The sequence below is a fragment of the Populus nigra genome, chromosome 2 (assembly GCF_951802175.1).
Source record: "Populus nigra chromosome 2, ddPopNigr1.1, whole genome shotgun sequence".
NCBI lineage: Eukaryota > Viridiplantae > Streptophyta > Magnoliopsida > Malpighiales > Salicaceae > Populus > Populus nigra.
Genome location: NC_084853.1, coordinates 46,931,427 through 46,951,215, shown reverse-complemented (window position 1 = coordinate 46,951,215; position 19,789 = coordinate 46,931,427). Strand labels below are relative to the sequence as shown.

The 19,789-nt window shown below is 34.7% G+C and overlaps 3 protein-coding genes across 13 annotated transcripts; all 3 read left to right on the top strand.

Annotated features, from left to right (window-relative positions):
- The first annotated feature begins 345 nt into the window (after positions 1 to 345).
- Positions 346 to 2,781, top strand: LOC133683186 (patatin-like protein 2). Its single transcript, XM_062106728.1, has 7 exons — positions 346 to 623; positions 1,016 to 1,197; positions 1,320 to 1,506; positions 1,620 to 1,781; positions 1,872 to 2,174; positions 2,292 to 2,464; positions 2,552 to 2,781. Exons 1-7 carry the CDS (start codon positions 456 to 458, stop codon positions 2,628 to 2,630), a joined length of 1,254 nt encoding a protein of 417 aa, XP_061962712.1. The 5' UTR covers positions 346 to 455; the 3' UTR covers positions 2,631 to 2,781.
- Positions 2,782 to 9,184: 6,403 nt separating this feature from the next.
- On the top strand, positions 9,185 to 15,790 carry LOC133682713 (uncharacterized). 2 transcript variants are annotated; one of them, XM_062106202.1, is made up of 10 exons: positions 9,185 to 10,111; positions 10,433 to 11,590; positions 11,789 to 12,898; positions 13,037 to 13,078; positions 13,588 to 13,664; positions 14,274 to 14,358; positions 14,488 to 14,571; positions 14,666 to 14,767; positions 14,853 to 14,951; positions 15,266 to 15,790. In XM_062106202.1, exons 1-10 carry the CDS (start codon positions 9,377 to 9,379, stop codon positions 15,392 to 15,394), a joined length of 3,621 nt encoding a protein of 1,206 aa, XP_061962186.1. In that variant the 5' UTR covers positions 9,185 to 9,376; the 3' UTR covers positions 15,395 to 15,790. The 2 variants fall into 2 exon arrangements, with proteins under 2 accessions (XP_061962186.1, XP_061962185.1); XM_062106201.1 differs by having other exon boundaries at positions 11,750 to 12,898.
- Positions 15,791 to 16,503: 713 nt separating this feature from the next.
- Positions 16,504 to 19,050, top strand: LOC133681664 (probable inactive heme oxygenase 2, chloroplastic). Of its 10 annotated transcripts, none has more exons than XM_062104772.1 (5): positions 16,504 to 17,084; positions 17,187 to 17,410; positions 17,843 to 17,950; positions 18,056 to 18,172; positions 18,949 to 19,050. In XM_062104772.1, exons 1-4 carry the CDS (start codon positions 16,553 to 16,555, stop codon positions 18,146 to 18,148), a joined length of 957 nt encoding a protein of 318 aa, XP_061960756.1. In that variant the 5' UTR covers positions 16,504 to 16,552; the 3' UTR covers positions 18,149 to 18,172; positions 18,949 to 19,050. The 10 variants fall into 10 exon arrangements, with proteins under 10 accessions (XP_061960756.1, XP_061960754.1, XP_061960751.1 ...); XM_062104770.1 differs by having other exon boundaries at positions 18,677 to 19,050; XM_062104767.1 differs by having other exon boundaries at positions 18,581 to 19,050.
- The last annotated feature ends 739 nt before the right edge of the window (positions 19,051 to 19,789 follow it).

The window sequence follows — 19,789 nt, the reverse complement described above, 5'->3', positions numbered from 1 at the left end:
GACTGCTTTTTCGTGGCATACAAGACTTGTTAACAAGGTTTTGAATAATTTATTTCGCTGTGCTGGAAGAAAACCTACCATTCCCATTTCGTTGTCATCTTTGTTCGATTAATAAATTTGAAATCTTCAAACGTTCCCTCGTCCTTAACTTTATGGTCCAACTTGAACCGCGTCAGCATAGTATCAGGATTCATTAAAAATTTGACCCCGTCCAGGAAAATTACACAAGGTCAAATTTGGGGGAGTAAAATCTTTCAACTTTATTGAAAATTCCATGCTTCATGAAGCACAGAAGTCTATAAATACCTCCACACTCCCTTTGGGAAATTGCAAGTTTCAAAACTTAATTAGATTTCAGCACTACTATATACATCTCCCAAGGCTCTCAGAAAGTTTAAGCTAAACACCTCTAACTCTTCCGCTTCTAGGCTCTCGATCAGTACTATTACCTAGCAATGCCTTTGAATTCCTCCTCAATTTCTCATATCGAGACTTTAAGTTTAAGATCACCCATTCAACCCCCAACTTTTGGAAACCAAATCACTGTTCTTAGCATCGATGGAGGTGGAATAAGAGGAATCATACCAGGAACTATCCTTGCCTTTTTAGAGTCCGAGCTTCAGGTAGTCTAGAAATCGGTCTCTTTAAGGACGTATTGTTGCATGTCAAATAGACCTGCAAGATCATCCATTTTTTTATGCGTGTGCTAGCTCATGATGATAAAATATAAAATAGAGTAGAATAAGAAACTACAGGGAACAATTCCTTGGTCCACTTGAGGTCTTGCTGGCAGCCTTTGCCCACCTTCCACCGTACCGAGGCTGTTTGTTGTAGTTTTATGCTTTTGCTTTTGCCTTTTTATTAATAGTTTCATCAAAAGAATACATCACACTTGCGTGCAGGATAATAGTTTATTTATATCGGTATATAATTGTAATGTCTTTTTCCAGGTATAAAATAATTCGTAATTTCATCTCCTATCACTGACTAGTATGTTTTGCTATTCAAATTGTAGAAGCTGGATGGTGCAGACGCAAGACTTGCAGACTACTTTGATGTGATTTCAGGCACCAGCACTGGTGGCCTCGTGACTGCTATGCTAACTGCCCCTAATGAGCAAAACCGCCCTTTATTTGCCGCAAAAGACATTAATGACTTCTACCTTGAGAACTGCCCTAAAATCTTTCCACAGGACGGGTAATAATTCCAGATATGAATGCCATAACAAAGAGTTAAATATAGTATATCAAGTACTGCTTTAAAACTTTTTTTTTTCCTCATTCAAATGTCTAGATACTAACTGTATACTCTGGCAATAGGTCTCCATTCGCCTCTGCTGGAAAACTGATCACGAGTTTGAGAGGACCAAAATACGATGGCAAATTTCTGCATAGCATTGCCAAGGAAAAAATGGGAGATAAACGCCTGCACCAGACCATGACAAACATTGTGATCCCAACTTTTGACATCAAGCGCCTTCAGCCAACAATCTTTTCAAGCTATCAGGTTCGTTATATATACGAACACAACTCTTAAAATTCTATGTGTTACTTGGAGAAAAGAATCGTTTCACACTGCAAAATATATGTCCTTACAAGACGTACCGCTTTATTCTTTAGGTGAAGAATGACCCATCCATGGATGCCCTTTTATCTGATATATGCATCGGGACTTCAGCTGCCCCAACTTACTTCCCTGCCCATTATTTTGAAACCAAGGACCCGTCAGGCAAAGTCAGAGAGTTCAATCTGATTGATGGTGGTGTGGCAGCAAATAATCCAGTATGTTCATCATTTATCTTCAGCTCTTGAACTTGCATAATTCGTAACATATTGATGAATCCTATCATTAATTTCCTTTTGAATTTCCAGACTTTAGTTGCCATGAGCGAAGTTTCCAAGGAAATCACTCGGAAGAATCCTGACTTCTTCCCCACAGCGCCTATGGATTATGGTCGATTCCTAGTCCTGTCCTTGGGGACTGGTATAGCAAAATCTGAAGAAAAGTATGATGCAGATGAAGCGGCCAAGTGGGGTATCTTGGGATGGTTGACAAGTGACAATTCTACTCCATTAGTGGATGTGTTTACAGAAGCTAGTGGCGACATGGTTGATCTTCATGTTTCCACTGTTTTCCAAGCCCTCCACTCTGAGGAAAATTATCTTCGAATTCAGGTATACATCACGCTCACGTGGTTATTCAAGATATCAAATTATATTCTCCCATGAAGTAATTAAAACTAAAAACTAGAAAACGAAGAGCCCTGACTATAAGATGTGTGTGAAATGCAGGATGACACGCTGACCGGAACACTTTCGTCCATGGATGTTGCCACGAAAGAGAATTTGGAGAATCTTGTGAAAGTGGGTGAGAAATTGTTGAAAAAACCAGTATCAAGGGTGGATTTAGGCACTGGAATCTTTACACCTACTGATAAGATGACAAATGAAGAGGCTCTCATAAAGTATATATCTGCTCAAGTCTATATATTATAGTGATTTCTAAGGCATCTTATTTCATCTTGCTGAATTTTTTTTGTTTGACTGTATAGGATGGCTAAATTACTGTCAAGGGAGAAGCATCTTCGTGATTCTAGGTCACCAGTTGGAAAAGTTGCTACTTCGAAGTGAATATGATTCACATGGTATCCTAGATTGCATTGTGTAATTCCTTTGTTTTTTACAGTTACAACACCTTTAAAATGTAATAAAGATGTCATGAATGCTGTTAGCCTGTTACGTACTCTTTCAAAAATATATTTGTTTGCTCATCTTTTTATAATTTGTTAATTAAGCTTTAATTTGATCTTCTTGCCTTATATTCTTACTTACAGCCCATTAAATTTTGTAAATAGATATGAATAATAATAAGTTGAGGGCTGGATTTGGAGAACCAATGATGACTTTCTCTTCATTATAAATATACAAAGATTAAAATAATATTCTTCTCGCTAATATATGTGTAATATTATATCTGCTAACAAGGAACTTCCTCGGTATGGCAAGAAGAAAATGAAAGAAAAGGTAGAAGGCCTAACTCCATTGTCACAAGCTTTTGACAAGCTATCCATGAATACTCTTTGCATCAAGTGTTGAGAGGGAGCTGCACCCGATCCTATCAGTAACTACACCACCATGTTTAGTTATCCATCATTCTGTATTAATTAACTAGTTATTTAACCCGGATTAAAAAAAAATTCCAAAAAATTATTAGGTATGCAGGCTATTTTGATGTTATTATTTTATAGAAAAATTCAAAATTCAAATCAAAAATCCTATGCAAGCATCTATATAAATAAATAAATAAAAAGTTGTTAACAATAAAAAAAAAGATTGAAAAAATTAAAAAATAAATATAGATCAAGATATCCAATCACATAAAATGAGATATTTACCCGATTATATTTACTGAATTTATTTATCTAAATCGATAAAAAAAAATATAAATAGAAATATGAATGAAATTGATTAAATAAACTCACAGTCTAAAAAAATATTACACGGGGTCAAACATATAAGAATTAATATTTTAAAATGAATATTTTTATTTTAAAAAATAAATTTCATTTGTATAAAATAAAAAAAATATATAGATAAATGAGAATAATATCTTCAAAAATCAAACATAAACAAAACAATTTTAAAAAAAAAACTTTTATCCAAAAAGACATGCAAAATATGTGACATAAGTCATGAGACTAAGATAAACTCATAAAAAAATCAAAAATAATTACAAAACCAATATTTAAAAAAAAACTAATGCAAAACAATAAGATCATCAAAGAAAATAAGCAAAAAAAAAAGATGTTGAACGACATTAACTTTTCAAACTCATGACTTGTGTCATTAAATCGAAAGTGCTATAAATGAAAAAAAAAATTGAATTCTTAATAAATCAAATATTGAAAGATGAAACCAGAAAAAAAATCAATTATATAAAAAGATCTAAAAAAAATTTTTAATTAAAAAATGAGGATGAAAATTAAAAAAATAGAAGATAAATAAAAATTAATAATTAAAAAACTAAATTAAATTGAAAAATATATTAACAAAAGAAAAAACAAATAAAAAAAATATCAAGTAGATCAGATGTGGGTTGTTTGTTGTTGTTCTTTATTAAGCTCTCCCTCTTGAAATACAGAATTTTGTCGAGCTTAATATAAATAACCCACTTGTTTTCAGATGTGGGTTGTTAGCTTACGTGTTGTTGGAAAAATATCTTAAATATCTTACATTGACCTTCGTTTTTGTTGTTTATTAAGCTCTTTCTCTTTTCATTAGTGACGGTTGAAATAACAAAAGAAAAATATTAAAAATAATTAAAACATAATATCTACCGATCAATCAAATTCAGGATTTGTAGCTTTTGCATTGTTAACCAAATAAAATATAAAACAAATATTTTAAATTTTTAGATCAATCATTTCAATTTAAAAATTTAAGCTATTAAGTGAGGGGTCTTCTCCTACACACCCTCTTAAATAAAAATCATTTGAACTTGAAACTTGCACAAATTCATGTTAGTTTATACTTTATTTTTATTAAATAAATGGGGGATTGTAAGATTCAAACTCGTGATCGCTTAGTCATCAAAGCTCTAATATCATGTTAAAGAACCAATTCAACCCAAAAGTTTAAGCTGTTAGATAAGATTTCAGGATATGATTTATATTATTCTCCAACACATAATTTTATTCAGGATATGATTTATATTATTCTCTAACATATAATTTTATCCAGGATAAAAAATTTAATTTAAAATATAATTACTGGATGTTTTTTCTTTAAATAATTTATTGAAATACAAGCTAAATATTTTTATTTATATTAGTTCAGGATTTAAAATAAAATAAAAATTCTAAACTAAATAAAAAAATAGCTAAGAAAAATAAATCTTTTAATTGAATAAAAAATAAAATTCTTAAACTAAATAAAAAAATGAAAAAAAAAATCTCCACCATCTGTCAGCAAACAGGATAAGAATTAAAATTTTTATAGAAAAATAATCATTGCCCGTCATCTATTAACTTATCCTCCTTTTCTTTCTATCCGAACACGTGTATTAATTTTAGTACTTACCAGTTTCGTGTGATCTTTCCATCCAAACACATGTTTTAATTAACATATGATTCACATGTTACCCATTGCTTTATCCAACGTAACTCGCCAATTTCAAATTGTCTTAGGTTCTAGTCATTTCAGATATTTAATTTAAGATTATTTATTTAAGATATAAGTAAAATATCGACTTCAAGCTGGACAGCACAGCTCCTTATATCGTGAGGCTGTGGCTACCGACGATCAGCCATGTAATTTTCAAAGAAAGATTGATCAAATCAAAGTTACCACCCAAGTCCAAGTTTTTACATAGATCTGGTGTCTATTTCTAACGACTCCAATTACTGCATTCTATATTATTTTGATTAAAAAATAATATAAATTATATATTGAATCTTTAATAATTAATAATTTAAATTTTTAATGTATTTATAAACAAAAATATATTTTAAATCATTATTATTATCACAATCTCAAATAAGATTAACGTTAGCTTTAAATCTAATTCATAAACAAACCTAATTTGGATCACAATTAATTAAATTTGTAAAAAAAATCACATCTGTTACTTTAAAAATTACTTACAGTCTCATAAAATCGGCGACAGCCATAAATTGCAAATTTCTCCTTCCATCCTCCCGAAATAAAAAATCTATGTCTTACGCTAGATCTCTTTATCATTCCTTACACAATGGAGATCGGCCTTCTGCAAGAAAATCATTGCCATGGCATGAAAACCAACAAACAAAAATCTGGTCATGCGGGTTGTAATTAAAAAAAAAATGCACGTAAAATTACATGGATTTGGCTCCCCCTCAAAATTAGATATAGCATAATTTATCATATTAAATAAATTTAAATTTTTAATTTTGAAATTAAAAATCAATATAATCAAAAATATATGAAAACAAAAAGGAGTTCTACATACCCAATACAAATTAACGAAGAAAATTTATATGATAGTATTAATAGACAGACCTAAATGATTAGAAAAAATTAGTGAGTATATTTCACTTAAAAAAATATCAAATTAATTATTTTTTAATGTTTTTTATAATTTTATTGTACTGATGTAAAAAATAAAAAAAATCAATTTAATATATTTTTAAACAAAAAAAATATACTCGTAGAAAGCATTTTACGCCACAAAAATTACAATAAAACAGGTTAAATTAAAAGTCCATGAGGTCAGGATTGGATTTGAGCTTTATGTGGTGGCGTTAGGAGCAATTTTACAGCTGAAAAAGGCAAGTCTTTAATTTTACATACAAGGATGGTAATTACAGACTACAGAGGAATCTTAATCATCATGATACAACTACGTACTTTGTGTCTCCTTATCGACATCCTGTACATATTTTTAGAAAATCTCCAGAGCAGCGTCCAGAAGCTGATCGGTATATTACCAACCTAAAAACCCAAGGATTGTTGGAGACAAGTACTTCTCTTTCAACCATTTTCTCGCAGCATGCTGTCTGCGTCCCTGTTGATGCAGTCTTGCTGTTTTCTACAGTAACAATGGTTGTCGGAACTCAAATCTTAAGAGTAAACATTGTGGCTACACCAACTATATATACCGTCAAGCTTGGCTTCTCTCTGAATTCCCTCTTGGTTGTTTCTCTATTTTTAGCTATAAAGTTATAAACCCTCGTTACAGAGACATCTCCTGCATTTTCTTTTAAGCCTAAAAGATAGCACCCCTTTTGCCTCTCTTTCTCGACTGAACAACAACTCCTCAACGTACCGAAAACATAAACGATTTCAAAATTCAACCACGTAGGGAAAATACTATATGGTGTCCTTTGTTTGCAGCATTTTAATTGCTAATTCAAAATGGCAAGAGTAAGACACACAACGAAGCTAGCTAGCTAGCTAGTTGGATAGGATGAGGTCCTTGATTTCCCATCAAGTTCTTCCAATTTTTCGAAATTGGAGACGATTCGAGAAGGGAGTGTTGAAGATTACGAGGACGAGAATAGTGATGATTAACATTTTCTTTTGCCCTTTTCCTATTAGAAAATTTGAAGAATCAAAAGACCCTTCTTAATTCAATAATATAACATATTAGATAAGATTTTAAAATATAATTTAAGTTATTAGTTTCAATCTAATACCTATATTTTTATTTATAAATAATAAATATCTGGACAAGAATGAAAAGTTAAAATCATAATTATTAAATTTGGTTTAAGATAAATATCATTATAGAATAGATCTTATTGATCCGATTAAATTAAAAAAATTTACAAAATCATAAGGTTATGGATTTTAAAGAAATAAAACAATATTAACCCGGTATAATATTAGTTAAAGCCGGTTTAATTAATATGGATAAAATATAAAGCAATACATCAACTACTCTTCCAGGAAAAACAAAATCTACTTTGTTTACTTTCTTGGTGTTTTCTTTCTTTTGGTGGATGTGAAACTAAATGGGCCAAAGCAAAGAAAGGTGCGGGCGCGAGAGCATGGCCCTGCTAGCGAGGGAGCCACTGGACATTAAAACAGGGAGGAAGATGTGAAAAACCTTCTCTCTTTTTTTGATGAGCCAGGAGACCATGACCGTTGCTGACTCTCAAGCCCATAGTTATTAAATCCGGTTCGAGGTTGACCCGGTCAAGAGGCCGGGTCTCGGGTTTTATGTGTCAACCCGAAAAAATTAAAAAAATTAAAATTTTAATATTTCATACGAAAAAATCTATGTAAATATAGATTATACATATTATTAAGTTTAAAAGAATATTTTAAAAAGGTTTTTATCCCACATTGAAAAAACATAACATTTTCCTTTGAAACATAAAGTATATATACCAATAGGTTTCAAATCCCACATTGAGAAAACATAACTTTTTTCATGGAAACATAGAGTATATATATGAAAGGGCTTCAAATCCCACATTGAAAAGATACTATGTTATCCTTTTAAGTTGAAATATTTAAATCAAAAGGTTTTTTTATCCCGCATTGAAAAAACATAACTTTTTTCATGAGAACATAAAGTATATATATGAAAGGGTTCAAATCTCACATTGAAAAGATATTATATTATCTTTTTAAGTTGAAGTATTTAAACCAAAAAGTTTTTTTATCTCACATTGAAAAAACATGACTTTTTTATTGGGAACATAAAGTATATATACCAATGGGTTTCAAATTTCACATTTAAAAAAAAAACCGGGTTTCGTCCGGGTTTGCCCAGATCCCGGGCCGGGCCGGGTTTAATAACAGTGCTCAAGCCTCTTCTATGATTTTATTTCCATTTTTTACAGTGTTAATAATTTATTTCCTCATTGCCAATAATTACTTTTAAGCTTTAATTAAGTTATAATCACAATTTCCAATCACATAAGGTCCATATAATATCCACATCTGATCTACTTGTTAAAACAATTTGAATTGATATATTACTTACAATCTATTATTATTTTAAAAGTATTTTTTATTTAAAAATATATTTAAATAATATTTTTTTATTTTTAATATTAACGTATCAAAACAATTTAATTTTTTTTATTTTTCACAATGCCTTACTCCTTGAGTGCACGCATGTGGATTTTCTTAATGAAAGATGTTAATTATATATAGATTTATTATCCCAAGTCTAAAATTCTGTGTGTGTCCCTTCGGTGAGTTCTTGCACAATAGCCGAGTGAACTACATCGCCCAGCCCAGTACAAAGATGGAATCTAAAATTAAGGAAAAAAACAGTCAGAACTCCAAAAATATTTGGACCGAAACCTACCTGACTTTGGTTCGGAAAATAATCTGAATTATACAATGATCAAAGGCAACCACTCTTTATTAAAAAAGAGCTTTTTTTTTTTTCCTATCATATTCAGTTCAACTAAATAATTAATACAGATGAGATTTTATATCTTAAATTTCTAGGAGTAGTCTACAACTAAATTATTGAGTTAATATTATTTTATTAAAATAATAATGTTTTTTTAGTGTTGGTTTGAATGGAGTTTAGTCATGTTAATCAAATTATTAATAATTGAATCAGATTAATCAAATTTTATTATGTGAATATTTATTATAATTTAACTAAAAAATTAGCTAGAGTATCGGGCTGGCCGGGTTTAACTTTCCTTGTTATTTTTTATTTATTTATTTATTTTGGTATTGAGTTGAAGAAGGTGCGCATCTCCTCTGAAAAATTCCCATAATCACAGAAAGACTTCTGAATTCTCATTACCGTCTTCCTCTCCTCCTCCGAGAAAAAAGCTCATACTCTGGTCTCAACATTTCACCGAAAAATAGACCAACAAAAGACTCGGTGTCAAAAAAAAAATTCAAATTTTGTTTCGGAATAAATTATGCTCCGTTACTGTTGCAGAAATCGAAGCTACCTCCGTCTTCCCCTCCCTCGCTCTTTCTCCTCTTGTAAAAACCCTATCGAGCCGCCAAACAATCTCAAGAGTTCCCATTATATCCTTCATAAACCACCAATACTCCACCAGAATCACCTTATTAATTCCACCGCAACCAGCACCGCCTCCTCTCTTTCTCGTAACTCCGTACTCGCTCTCTCCGCCACTCTCGTCTCCGCCGTACTCGCATCCCTCGCTTATAATAATCTCAAGTCCACAAACCCTGATCCTAACGGTAGTAATGATTACAATCCTCTGTACGCTGCAATTGAGCAGAAGATTTCGAAGTCAAATGAATCTCTTAGAAGAATCTTTTATCACGCGAGGAAAACAGGCGTTGCCGCGTCGGTTTTATGGCAATCGCTAAGCTCTGTGCTCTCTTCTGCGAATCATGAGGTGAGGGTTGGATTTGAGCTTCGTGTGGCGGCTTTGTTGGCTGATATTGCGGCGGCAAATGCGGCACGCAGGGCGGCTTTGGTTGAGGCTGGTGGTGGTGCGGTGGTGGATTGGTTGTTGGAGACGGTTGCGGTAGGTGGAGACGGGTCTGGTTCCCAGGCTGAGGCGGCTAGGGCCTTAGCGTATTTGATTGCGGATCCTAATGTGTCCGCTGATGTTCTAGGGAGGCCTCATGCTGTGCCTTATTTGTTGCGGTTTATATTTTCGTGCCAACCGAAGAAGAACGTGAGTGTTTTTCTTTGAATTGTGGTATCGGTAACTGATTAAATAGTGATTAGTGTTCAAATATGTTACTTGTTGAATAAGTTTGTAATTTATTGTCATCTGTGATTGATTAGTTGTGCTTTCGAATTTGAAGTCTATGAATGATATCTAAAGAATAGTAAATAAGGCTTTAAAGATTGATTTTTGTGTCAATCTTACCTCATTGTTTCATCTGGTTGTGTTTGTGTGCAAGTTTATTTGTGTTTTTGTTATTGGGATGTGTACTCATTCTAAGTGTTTGTTTTTTTTACTAACTGATATATTCCTTTTTTGTGGGAGCAGCAATCGAGACGTAGTTCATTCGATATCTCTGATTCCTTGAAAGGTAGGAGCATGCTTGTGGCTGCAATCATGGATATTGTCACATCCAACTGTGAGAGTTTAGAAAAGGTTTCTTTTAAGCCATCCTTGCCAGGAAATGCAGAAATGAGGGACATTGCTGCAGCCATTGAAGTTGTTGAGGAAGGTGGTTTACAGATGGACAATGGGGGTGAAAATGAAGATGATGACGATGGTGGGAGAGGAATGAAAGGTATTGGAATTAAAATACTTGAAGGTACAACGGTTTTAGGTCTTTCAAGGACTAGTGGGCTTGTGGAGTTGGAGAATTCTGATGCTGGTCATGTTGAATCATTTAGCCATACTCCTAAAACGGTTGCCTTGCTGCATAAGCATGACCGTTTGCTAGCAAAAGAAAATCTGTCTTCTGCTGTTGTTCCTGGACTCTGGGATGATCTGCAGTGTCAGCATGTTGCTGTGCCCTTTGCAGCATGGGCATTGGCCAATTGGGCAATGGCGTCTGAGATAAATAGATATCATATTCAAGAACTGGATCGAGATGGACAAGCTGTCATGACTGCTTTAATGGCACCTGAGAGATCTGTTAAATGGCATGGGAGCTTGGTGGCCCAGTTGCTGTTGAAGGATCGTAATCTTCCCTTGAATGATTCTGTTTCTGATTGGAGTTCCAGTCTTCTGGCTACTATTTCACAGGCAAGCAAAAATGATGACATCCCTTTGGCTCAGATGGCTTTGTCTGCTTTTTTGCTTTCTGTTGAGAGAAGTCCAGATGCAAGGAAGATAGTGATGGAGAAAGGTCTTCAGCTTATGAGAGACACAGCTAAGAAGACAACAAAACACAAGCAGGTACAAGAAGCATTAGCAAAGGCATTGGAGTTACTTTCAACCGGTGATGTTCACTTATCTCTTGTAGATAGTCAGAAGTGGTCTGGCATTCTGCTACTTTGGGTTTTTGCAAAAGTTTCCTCCAGTGCTACCCGATATTCTGCTATAAAAATTCTCTCTTGCATTTTTGAAGAACATGGACCATCTACCCTTCCAATTTCTCAAGGCTGGTTAGCTATTTTGCTAAATGAAGTTTTAGTTTCAAGCAAGGCGTCATTTGAAGGAGGAACTCAACCTAAAGGGGACAAAGTGAAGGTAAGGAGATGCTCTTTCCCCCCTCCTTTCATCGAATCTAATAGAAGTTGAATTTCTCTGTTTTAATTGAACCTTTTTTCTCGTGTCTTGTAGAATGTTTTTATTTTTATTTTACCATGTTTGTGCATTGGTATTTATAAAGCTAATGCACTTTTGCAGACTCAAATTGATCAGTCCAACATTCTTTTTGCTACACAGACTGCTAACCAGTTGGCAGGTGCAGTTGTGAATCTAGCTAGGAATCAGCTAGGAACAGACATTGATTCCTTTGATACTTTCCCTCTGGCAGATCTTCTTTCCATGGAACCTTTTATAGGACCACTTAAGAACATAAAGAAAGACGCACCTAAATCTAAGGCAGCAGATTCTGCTATGGCAACTCTTAAGGGGATCAAAGCACTGACTGAACTTTGTGCCAAGGATTCTTTATGTCAAGAAAAAATATCTGAACTTGGTGTTTTGTGTTTGGTTAGGCGCTTTCTGTTGAGTGATGATTATGAGAAGCTTGCTGCAATGGAAGCTTATGATGCTTCTAGGGCCCCTGAGTCACAAGAACGGGGTGCAAATACTGCTGGCGAGTCATCTAATGCAAATGGTAATGATCCTTCTAGTGTTCGAGTTCCACCTACAGCTCACATTCGAAAGCATGCAGCTAGACTCTTGAATATTATTTCACTACTTCCAAAAGTCCAAAAGGTTATCCTAGCAGACAAGGCTTGGTATGAATGGCTTGAAGATTGTGCTAATGGGAGGATTGCAGGTTGTAGTAACCTTAAGATACGAAGTTATGCTAGGGCAACACTCTTAAATGTGTTGTGCAACCAGTATACTGGTAGCGAATCAACTAATAGCAATGCTAGTGAGACTGAAGCTGGAAATGGAAGAGGTGATTGTGCTCGTTATGGTGATATGATATTTTTGATTAATCCAGATTTGCCACACTGGAAGTATTGTGAAAAAATAGATAGCATGACGATTCAAAAAAATAAGTCGTCTTCAATTGAGGATTCTATCGCCAGCGATGGTTCAACTGGAACCAGTGCTTCAGATGCTCATAATAGGTCATATGATTGCAATGATTCGCCGAAGGACTCTGATTCAAATGTTCCAGAGATAGATGTTGTCTTTGTCCATGGTTTGCGTGGTGGGCCTTATAAAACTTGGCGAATATCTGAGGACAAACTTTCATCGAAGTCTGGCTTGGTTGAGAAGATTGATGAGGAAGCGGGGAAGTTAGGGACATTTTGGCCTGGTGAATGGCTTTCAGCGGACTTTCCTCAAGCTCGTCTTTTTACCCTCAAATACAAGGTTTGTTTTAACTTCAATACTTGCGTGAGAAGTGCTTGATTTACAAAGAATGATATTCATTCTTTTAAGCCTCTCTACTGGTTTTGTCTCTATCACAAGCCTCATCAATGTCTGTCTACTGTTTGAATGACAATGCAGACAAATCTCACTCAATGGTCCGGAGCTAGCCTGCCTCTTCAGGTTTGTAATTTTTTGGTTGATATTGTGGTAGGATTGGTGCTTGACTTCATGTTGGGGCTTGCTGTTTTTTCATTTTGGGGAGTTTAATTATCAACAATTAAAAAATATTAATTAAACTACCCTGGCAAATGATTGTGACTAGTCTATTGATGGTTTTAAAATGATGCAGGTCAAACTTTTAATTTTGGGAACTTTTTAATTTTTTGCAATTCAATCATCTTGTTTACTTAAAGTAGTAGATTTGACAAGTTTAGTGGGCGATACATAAGACTGAGGGTTTACATGCATATCAAGGTTAATGCTTGCATTGCTCATAGACATTTGAATTTCCCAATTGAGATAGATTTTTTTTTTCTAAAAGTTGGTCTGATTTTTTTATTCATTACTTGAGTGATCATATGGTATCATTATTCTCTTCTATGTTGGTGACAAATTGTTTGCTGTAAACATCATTTCCTTTCTGCTTTAGCATGCTACATCGGTATTCATGTTCTGATTATAACTTGCAGGAAGTCAGCTCCAAGCTGTTAGAGCAGCTTGTGGATGCTGGCATTGGAAATCGTCCTGTTGTATTTGTGACTCACAGGTAAGCTTTATCATTCATGTAATGTATTACTTGTATTCTCCGTTATTGGAACCAGTGATGCCGATCTTGCTATTGTTATAATTTGCAGCTGTTATGATATGACTTTATTTTGTTGATTGTGGGTATTTGCCAGCAGGCTTTTTGAGTGCACACGTAAAAGTATATTTTGCAGCAATAAATGGCATGCTGGAACTGCTATGAATATCGTTGAGAGGACTTGTGTTATTTGAAATAGATATTTTCTTGAAAACCATTGATATAATGCGATGTGTCAGTATAAACTTGGGTCTTCAACCATTGTATTCTTCTGACACGTAATAAACATCATGGACATGGAATTTGGACCCATTGTGGTTTCATGTCTTGCTGTAATCCTTATTCTATGCCTGCATGCACAGCATGCTGTGATGCATTGATACGGGTTGTAATAAATGAACTCATATAGCTCACTTTTGCAATTGAAAATGACACGAGACTTTCAAAGAAACATGGTTTCCAAGTTTGTTAGTTCACTTCAGAATTCCACATCCATGTGGCTGGGCTGGTCTTTCAGATTTATGCTGCTTACTCAGAGCATCCTCTTGTTAAGTAATTGTTCACTGCTTGCAGCATGGGAGGCCTGCTCGTCAAACAGATGCTGCATAGAGCCAAGTCAGAAAATATTCATAATCTTGTGAACAACACTGCTGGACTTGTAAGTTTTTGATAGATGTTACTTTAAGTTGTAATTATCAAAATTACTAGCAATTTGTTTTCTTTCATTAACTTGATCAGGTTGGGCCCTCAAGGAGTTTAATGTGGTGTTTTTTTTTCCTGATTTCAGGTGTTTTACAGCTGTCCCCATTTTGGCAGCAAACTGGCAGACATGCCTTGGAGAATGGGGCTTGTGCTTCGTCCTGCTCCAACTGTCTGTACACAACTCAGCACATATTGTTGGTTCACATACTAAATTTGTTATTGTTCATCAATTGACTGATAAATTTTGATTTGCTTGTTCATAGATAGGGGAGCTAAGAAGTGGTTCTCCAAGACTTGTAGAACTTAATGATTTTATCCGCCAGCTTCATAAGAAAGGACTGGTTGAAGTCGTCAGTTTCTGTGAGGTAATAAATCTGTACTTCTCTTTCTTGTTTGATACTTGTGCTCTCCTTGTGTAGAGCGTGATGGATTGCTGGCACTGATTTGCAGACCAAGGTAACTCCCATTGTTGAAGGATATGGGGGGTGGGCCTGGAGGATGGAAATTGTGCCTATCGAATCAGCTTACCCTGGATTTGGTGAACTCGTTGTAAGTGCTACTGTTTAAACTTTTCTTTTTTGCTGTTTCATCTTTATACCTTTTAAGATGGTGGATGAATTTATTGGATTTTACGACTTCTGGAAGGGTAGGGGTTGGGTTCACCAAATCATTGCATAATTTTATTTTATTTTCTGACCGCATGCTTGGAGGCTTCCATACACCTCAGAGTCTTACTATTTTTTGTTTCTCAAAGTTTTTTGACACCGGCTTTTTCAGAGACCAAAGCATGATGTGAACATGTTATACGTATTGGATTTCTGTAGAATTTTGCATTTGACTGTTTTTTCAATATACCGAAACAGGTTCTAGACTCGACCGATCATATAAATTCATGCAAGCCAGTGTGCCGCACTGATCCTTCGTATATCGAGACATTAAATTTTTTACAGAAGCTGAAAGCCCATTATTCAGGAAGAGATGTTTCACCGTGAAATTGTTGTCAATAGCTACACTAAATCTCGAACTGTTAAGCTGTGGGAAACAAATTTTGAGCTTGAACAGAGACCATTTCCAACCTCATTGGGCTGGGATTCGAATTCTAACTGTAATAGCCTGTAGACCGGATAAGATGAAGCTTGCGGGCCTCACAGGATGAAGCTTCCAGATGTTAAATTTGTTCTCAAACCATCATCACAAGTAATTTTTAACTCCCTATTTTTTAACGAATTGTACATCAATTTTGTACATCATACATGTCTTCCCCATTTATCTGTAAATATACTATTCATGCATCTGTAAATAAACCATACATTGAATCATGGTGTATGTAAATACTTTTGAGAGGAAGAAAAGAAACATACTGAGAAATTGAGAGCAGCTTTTATTCCCCTTCCTGTGTCTGACTTCTCGCATGTTTTGATCTTCCATGGGATGTATTAATGGAAAATATTACATGTGTATTCTCTTTTTATGTAAACATGATTCCTGTTTTTACGAGAGTGTAGCACCGACTGTTTTTACGAGAGTGTAATGAATAATATCCATCTAAAATACGAGTATATAAGCATAGTGTTCTCACAAGTATATAAGCATGGTTATGAAACCTATATGGGTTTGATGGGTTAATTTAGTGCTTGGTTTAAGTTAGGTTTCACAAGTAATACGAAGGAGAGTATATCTCGGTAAATAAAGTGATGTTATTTTAATTTTTTTAAAATATTAATTTAGGTTAATTATAGGTTTACTTTTTTGTTTGATGTTGTTTTTTAAACTGTGTTTTTTAAAAGTTCAAATTTTTATATTTAAAATTAATTTTTTAATATTTTAGATCATTTTGATGTTAATTGTTAATAATTATTTTTAAAAATAAAAAAAATATTATTTTAATATATTTATAAATAAAAAAACATTTTAAATTCTCAAAAAGGTTACCGTGGCAGGAAGCGAAATTGAAAAATACCAGCTGTAAGGTTATTATTGGAGATGATTACAAGCCTGTATCAGGTAAAAGAAAAAAGTCGAAGCCCATTAGATAATATGGTCAGAATATATTCATTTACGGGCTTTTAGCCCACTAAGCAAACGATAAACCTCATCATTGTTTTAGCACTAGCACAAAGGGGAGGGGAGGCGAGGTTTAAGGTTTAACCATGGCCTTGTTATCCTTGACAGCGTCGTGTAAACCACCATCAATGGAGCCTCTTGTCCATTCTTCTTCTTTGATTTCATTACTATTTCCATCTCAGTTAAAGTTCCCAAACCTAATAAAAAACAAGAACCACAAGATAATAACGTGTTGCTCCAATTCAAATTCTTCTTTGCCAACAACAGCAACACCAAGTGTGGGCCCGCCCGTGATGAAGAAGAGAAAAAGGTATAGGAAGCCATATCCAGGAGAGAACAAAGGGATTACTGAAGAGATGAGATTTGTTGCCATGAAGCTCCGTAATATCAAAGGCAAACACACCCACAAGACTGTTAAGAGTGATGATGATGATGACAGCTGCCAAGATTCAGAAAACGATAGCGTATCTGAGAAAGAAGAAGAGGGAAATGGTGATGGTGATGGTGATGATGATATTTGGATTCCCAGTATGGAAGGGTTTGTTAAGTATCTAGTTGACAGCAAGCTTGTTTTCGACACTCTTGAGCGGATTGTTGATAAATCTGATGATGTTTCTTGTGAGTTCTTCTTCTTGTGGCTGAATTTCTTAGAGAATCTAACAAAAATCTTGTGGGAAATTTTGAAAGAATCTTTACTAAGATTTGTTTTTCCGATTGCAGATACCTATTTTAGAAAAACTGGGTTGGAAAGATCTGAGGGTCTTGCAAAGGACCTCGAGTGGTTTAGTCAACGGAATATAGAGATTCCTGAGCCTAGTACTCCAGGAACTTCTTATGTCAAGTATTTGGAGGAGCTTGCAGAGGATAATGCCCCACTCTTCCTTTCCCATTTCTACAACATATATTTCTCACATATTGCAGGCGGTCAGGTGATATCTAGAAAGGTCTGTGTATTTGTGTGTTTGTTTATACAACAATTCTTGCTCAGGATGTAGAAACAATTTCTACATTCCGGCCTATTAACCTTTGAAATACCATATTGAATTGCTTCGAGGTATGGTTAATCTGTGCCATCGTAACAGGGTCATCTTATGTGCAAATTTTAAAATTCTTGAACCAAGTAGGATATGATGGCTGCCAATTGTGATTGTATCATGGACTTTCTTTCTAAGTCAAGCTAGCTCTTTCTTTCGTTTGATGAAGTGAAAAAAGTTCCACTTAAACCTTGTGCCATCTTTTAGCTGGTGTTGTCCAAACAGAATCAGTTCTATGGATGAGCTAAAGAAAAAGGGTCCGATTAAAACCTGGGCCCATCTTTAGTGGTTTTCCAAAATCAAATCAATCATTAATCTTGTTGTTTTGATTTATAATTTCAGGTTTCTGACAAGCTACTGCAAGGAAGAGAGCTGGAGTTCTACAGATGGGATGGAGATGCCCAGGAATTGTTAAAGGGTGTGCGTGAGAAGCTCAACATGCTTGGAGAGGTTAATAACTTGAGATCATCACCAAGCATCCATTGAATTACATTTGCTTTTCTTTGACATTTCTTGATACCTATCCACTGTATGTTTGTAATGCTATGAAAACAGCACTGGACACGAGACGAGAAAAATAAATGCTTAAAGGAAGCGGCAAAGTCATTCAGATATTTGGGGCAGATAGTCCGGCTGATCATCTTGTAATGCAGCTTTGAAGGCATGTTTATGGTAAGGTGGTACCTTTTTTTTCATTTTTCTTCTTGATTAATCCGATGCTTCCCTTTTCCTCATAGTTGCTTGTGTACTTGTGGTATAACTGCCTTTGAATCAGTTCATTCCACCTATTCATTTAATTTTGAAATGTGAAAACTTATTCCATCTTCTAAAACATGTTTTAATATTAAATGATCATCCCTGAACAGGCATGTCTGAAACCAGCACACCTACTATCTTGTTTTTATTTCTCTAGACAGGAATTTTGTTTTGTCTAGTTTAATCTGAGTTTCATGTTTTGTTTCCCCTTCTCTTTGATTCTCATCAGTTGTGAATGCCTGCTTTTCTTATGGTTGTTGCCAAATACCATTGTTTCTGTTGTGGACCAACTCAATGTTTATCCCTAAGGTGGTCAACTTACAGAAACAAGATTCACGTCATTGAGTAAAAGGAGAAGCTTTGTTTTTGCACATGCAACAGCATTAGTATTTGCTTATGATGGAATTGTTTTATCAAAAGGACACACAGCATGGATAGCAACGTTTTCATGGAGTATTTGTACGCTATGGATAGTGGCAGTTAGGGCTTTGCATTCAGCCCATGGTAAATTGTTTTGGGAAAAGGCGCAGATGGTTACGATTGCATAGGGTTGATTGTGTTATATTACTTCAAATGCATGTGAGCTTCTGGAGGTTAAAGTTATGGGGTGTGTATATTACAATTAAGCAATAGGAGGATGAATTTTAGCAACTTTGTTTGATATTCTTGTTCTTGTGTGTCTTGGTCGGCAGTTTGGTTTGCATCTCTTGCTTGTCTCTACAGCTCTATTTGATCTTCATCGGCTTAGGCATCTGGAAATCAGGTTTCTTAATAAGACCATTTTTTTTCTTTTATTATATGTTAAATACTTACTAGGCTTATGTTACCATTTTTCATTTCTCTGTTTTTCGAATTTCCATGTTCTCATCGGTAGTCACGATTCACTTGCAGTCAAGCCTGCTCTTCCTCGAATATCCCAATAAACTATTTTATATTGGATTTCTTATCGATTTTGCTGTCAAATCCCCTGTTATTTCATTTGACATATAAGGGAAATACCAGATCAATTTGTCTTGGGCTTACGAAATACTAGGTCAAATATTGCTATACTGAAGATTACATGATGCATCCGTTGAAGCTCCACAGACAAAATTAGTCAACAGTTAAAAGAGAGATGCCAATTTTGTCAATCAGCCCGTCCCAATTCGGGCACGCTCATATTTCATCCGAGGATCGTGGCCCGCATGAATGTTCGGGTTGGGCCCGTTGTTTTTGAAAATTCTGCCATCATTTCCGAGGGATTATCTAGACCTCAGGTTCACGCATTAAAAGTAGGATCCTCCATAATCGCTCATCAAATCACCCTTGAAACATGAATTTTGATTGACTCTCGTTTTCCTGGTCGTATGGGGAGTGTGTGAGTTAGCTTAAATTTCACTAATTACTATAAGAAAACCAGTTGACGCCTTCAATATTATTTGCACTTTTCTTTGCGATTAAAGTTTCGTTGGTTTGTTATAAAGTATTTTTTTTGAAAAGTGAATTTTAAAAAAATAAATTTTAAAAAAATAAATTATTTTTTGATGTTTGATA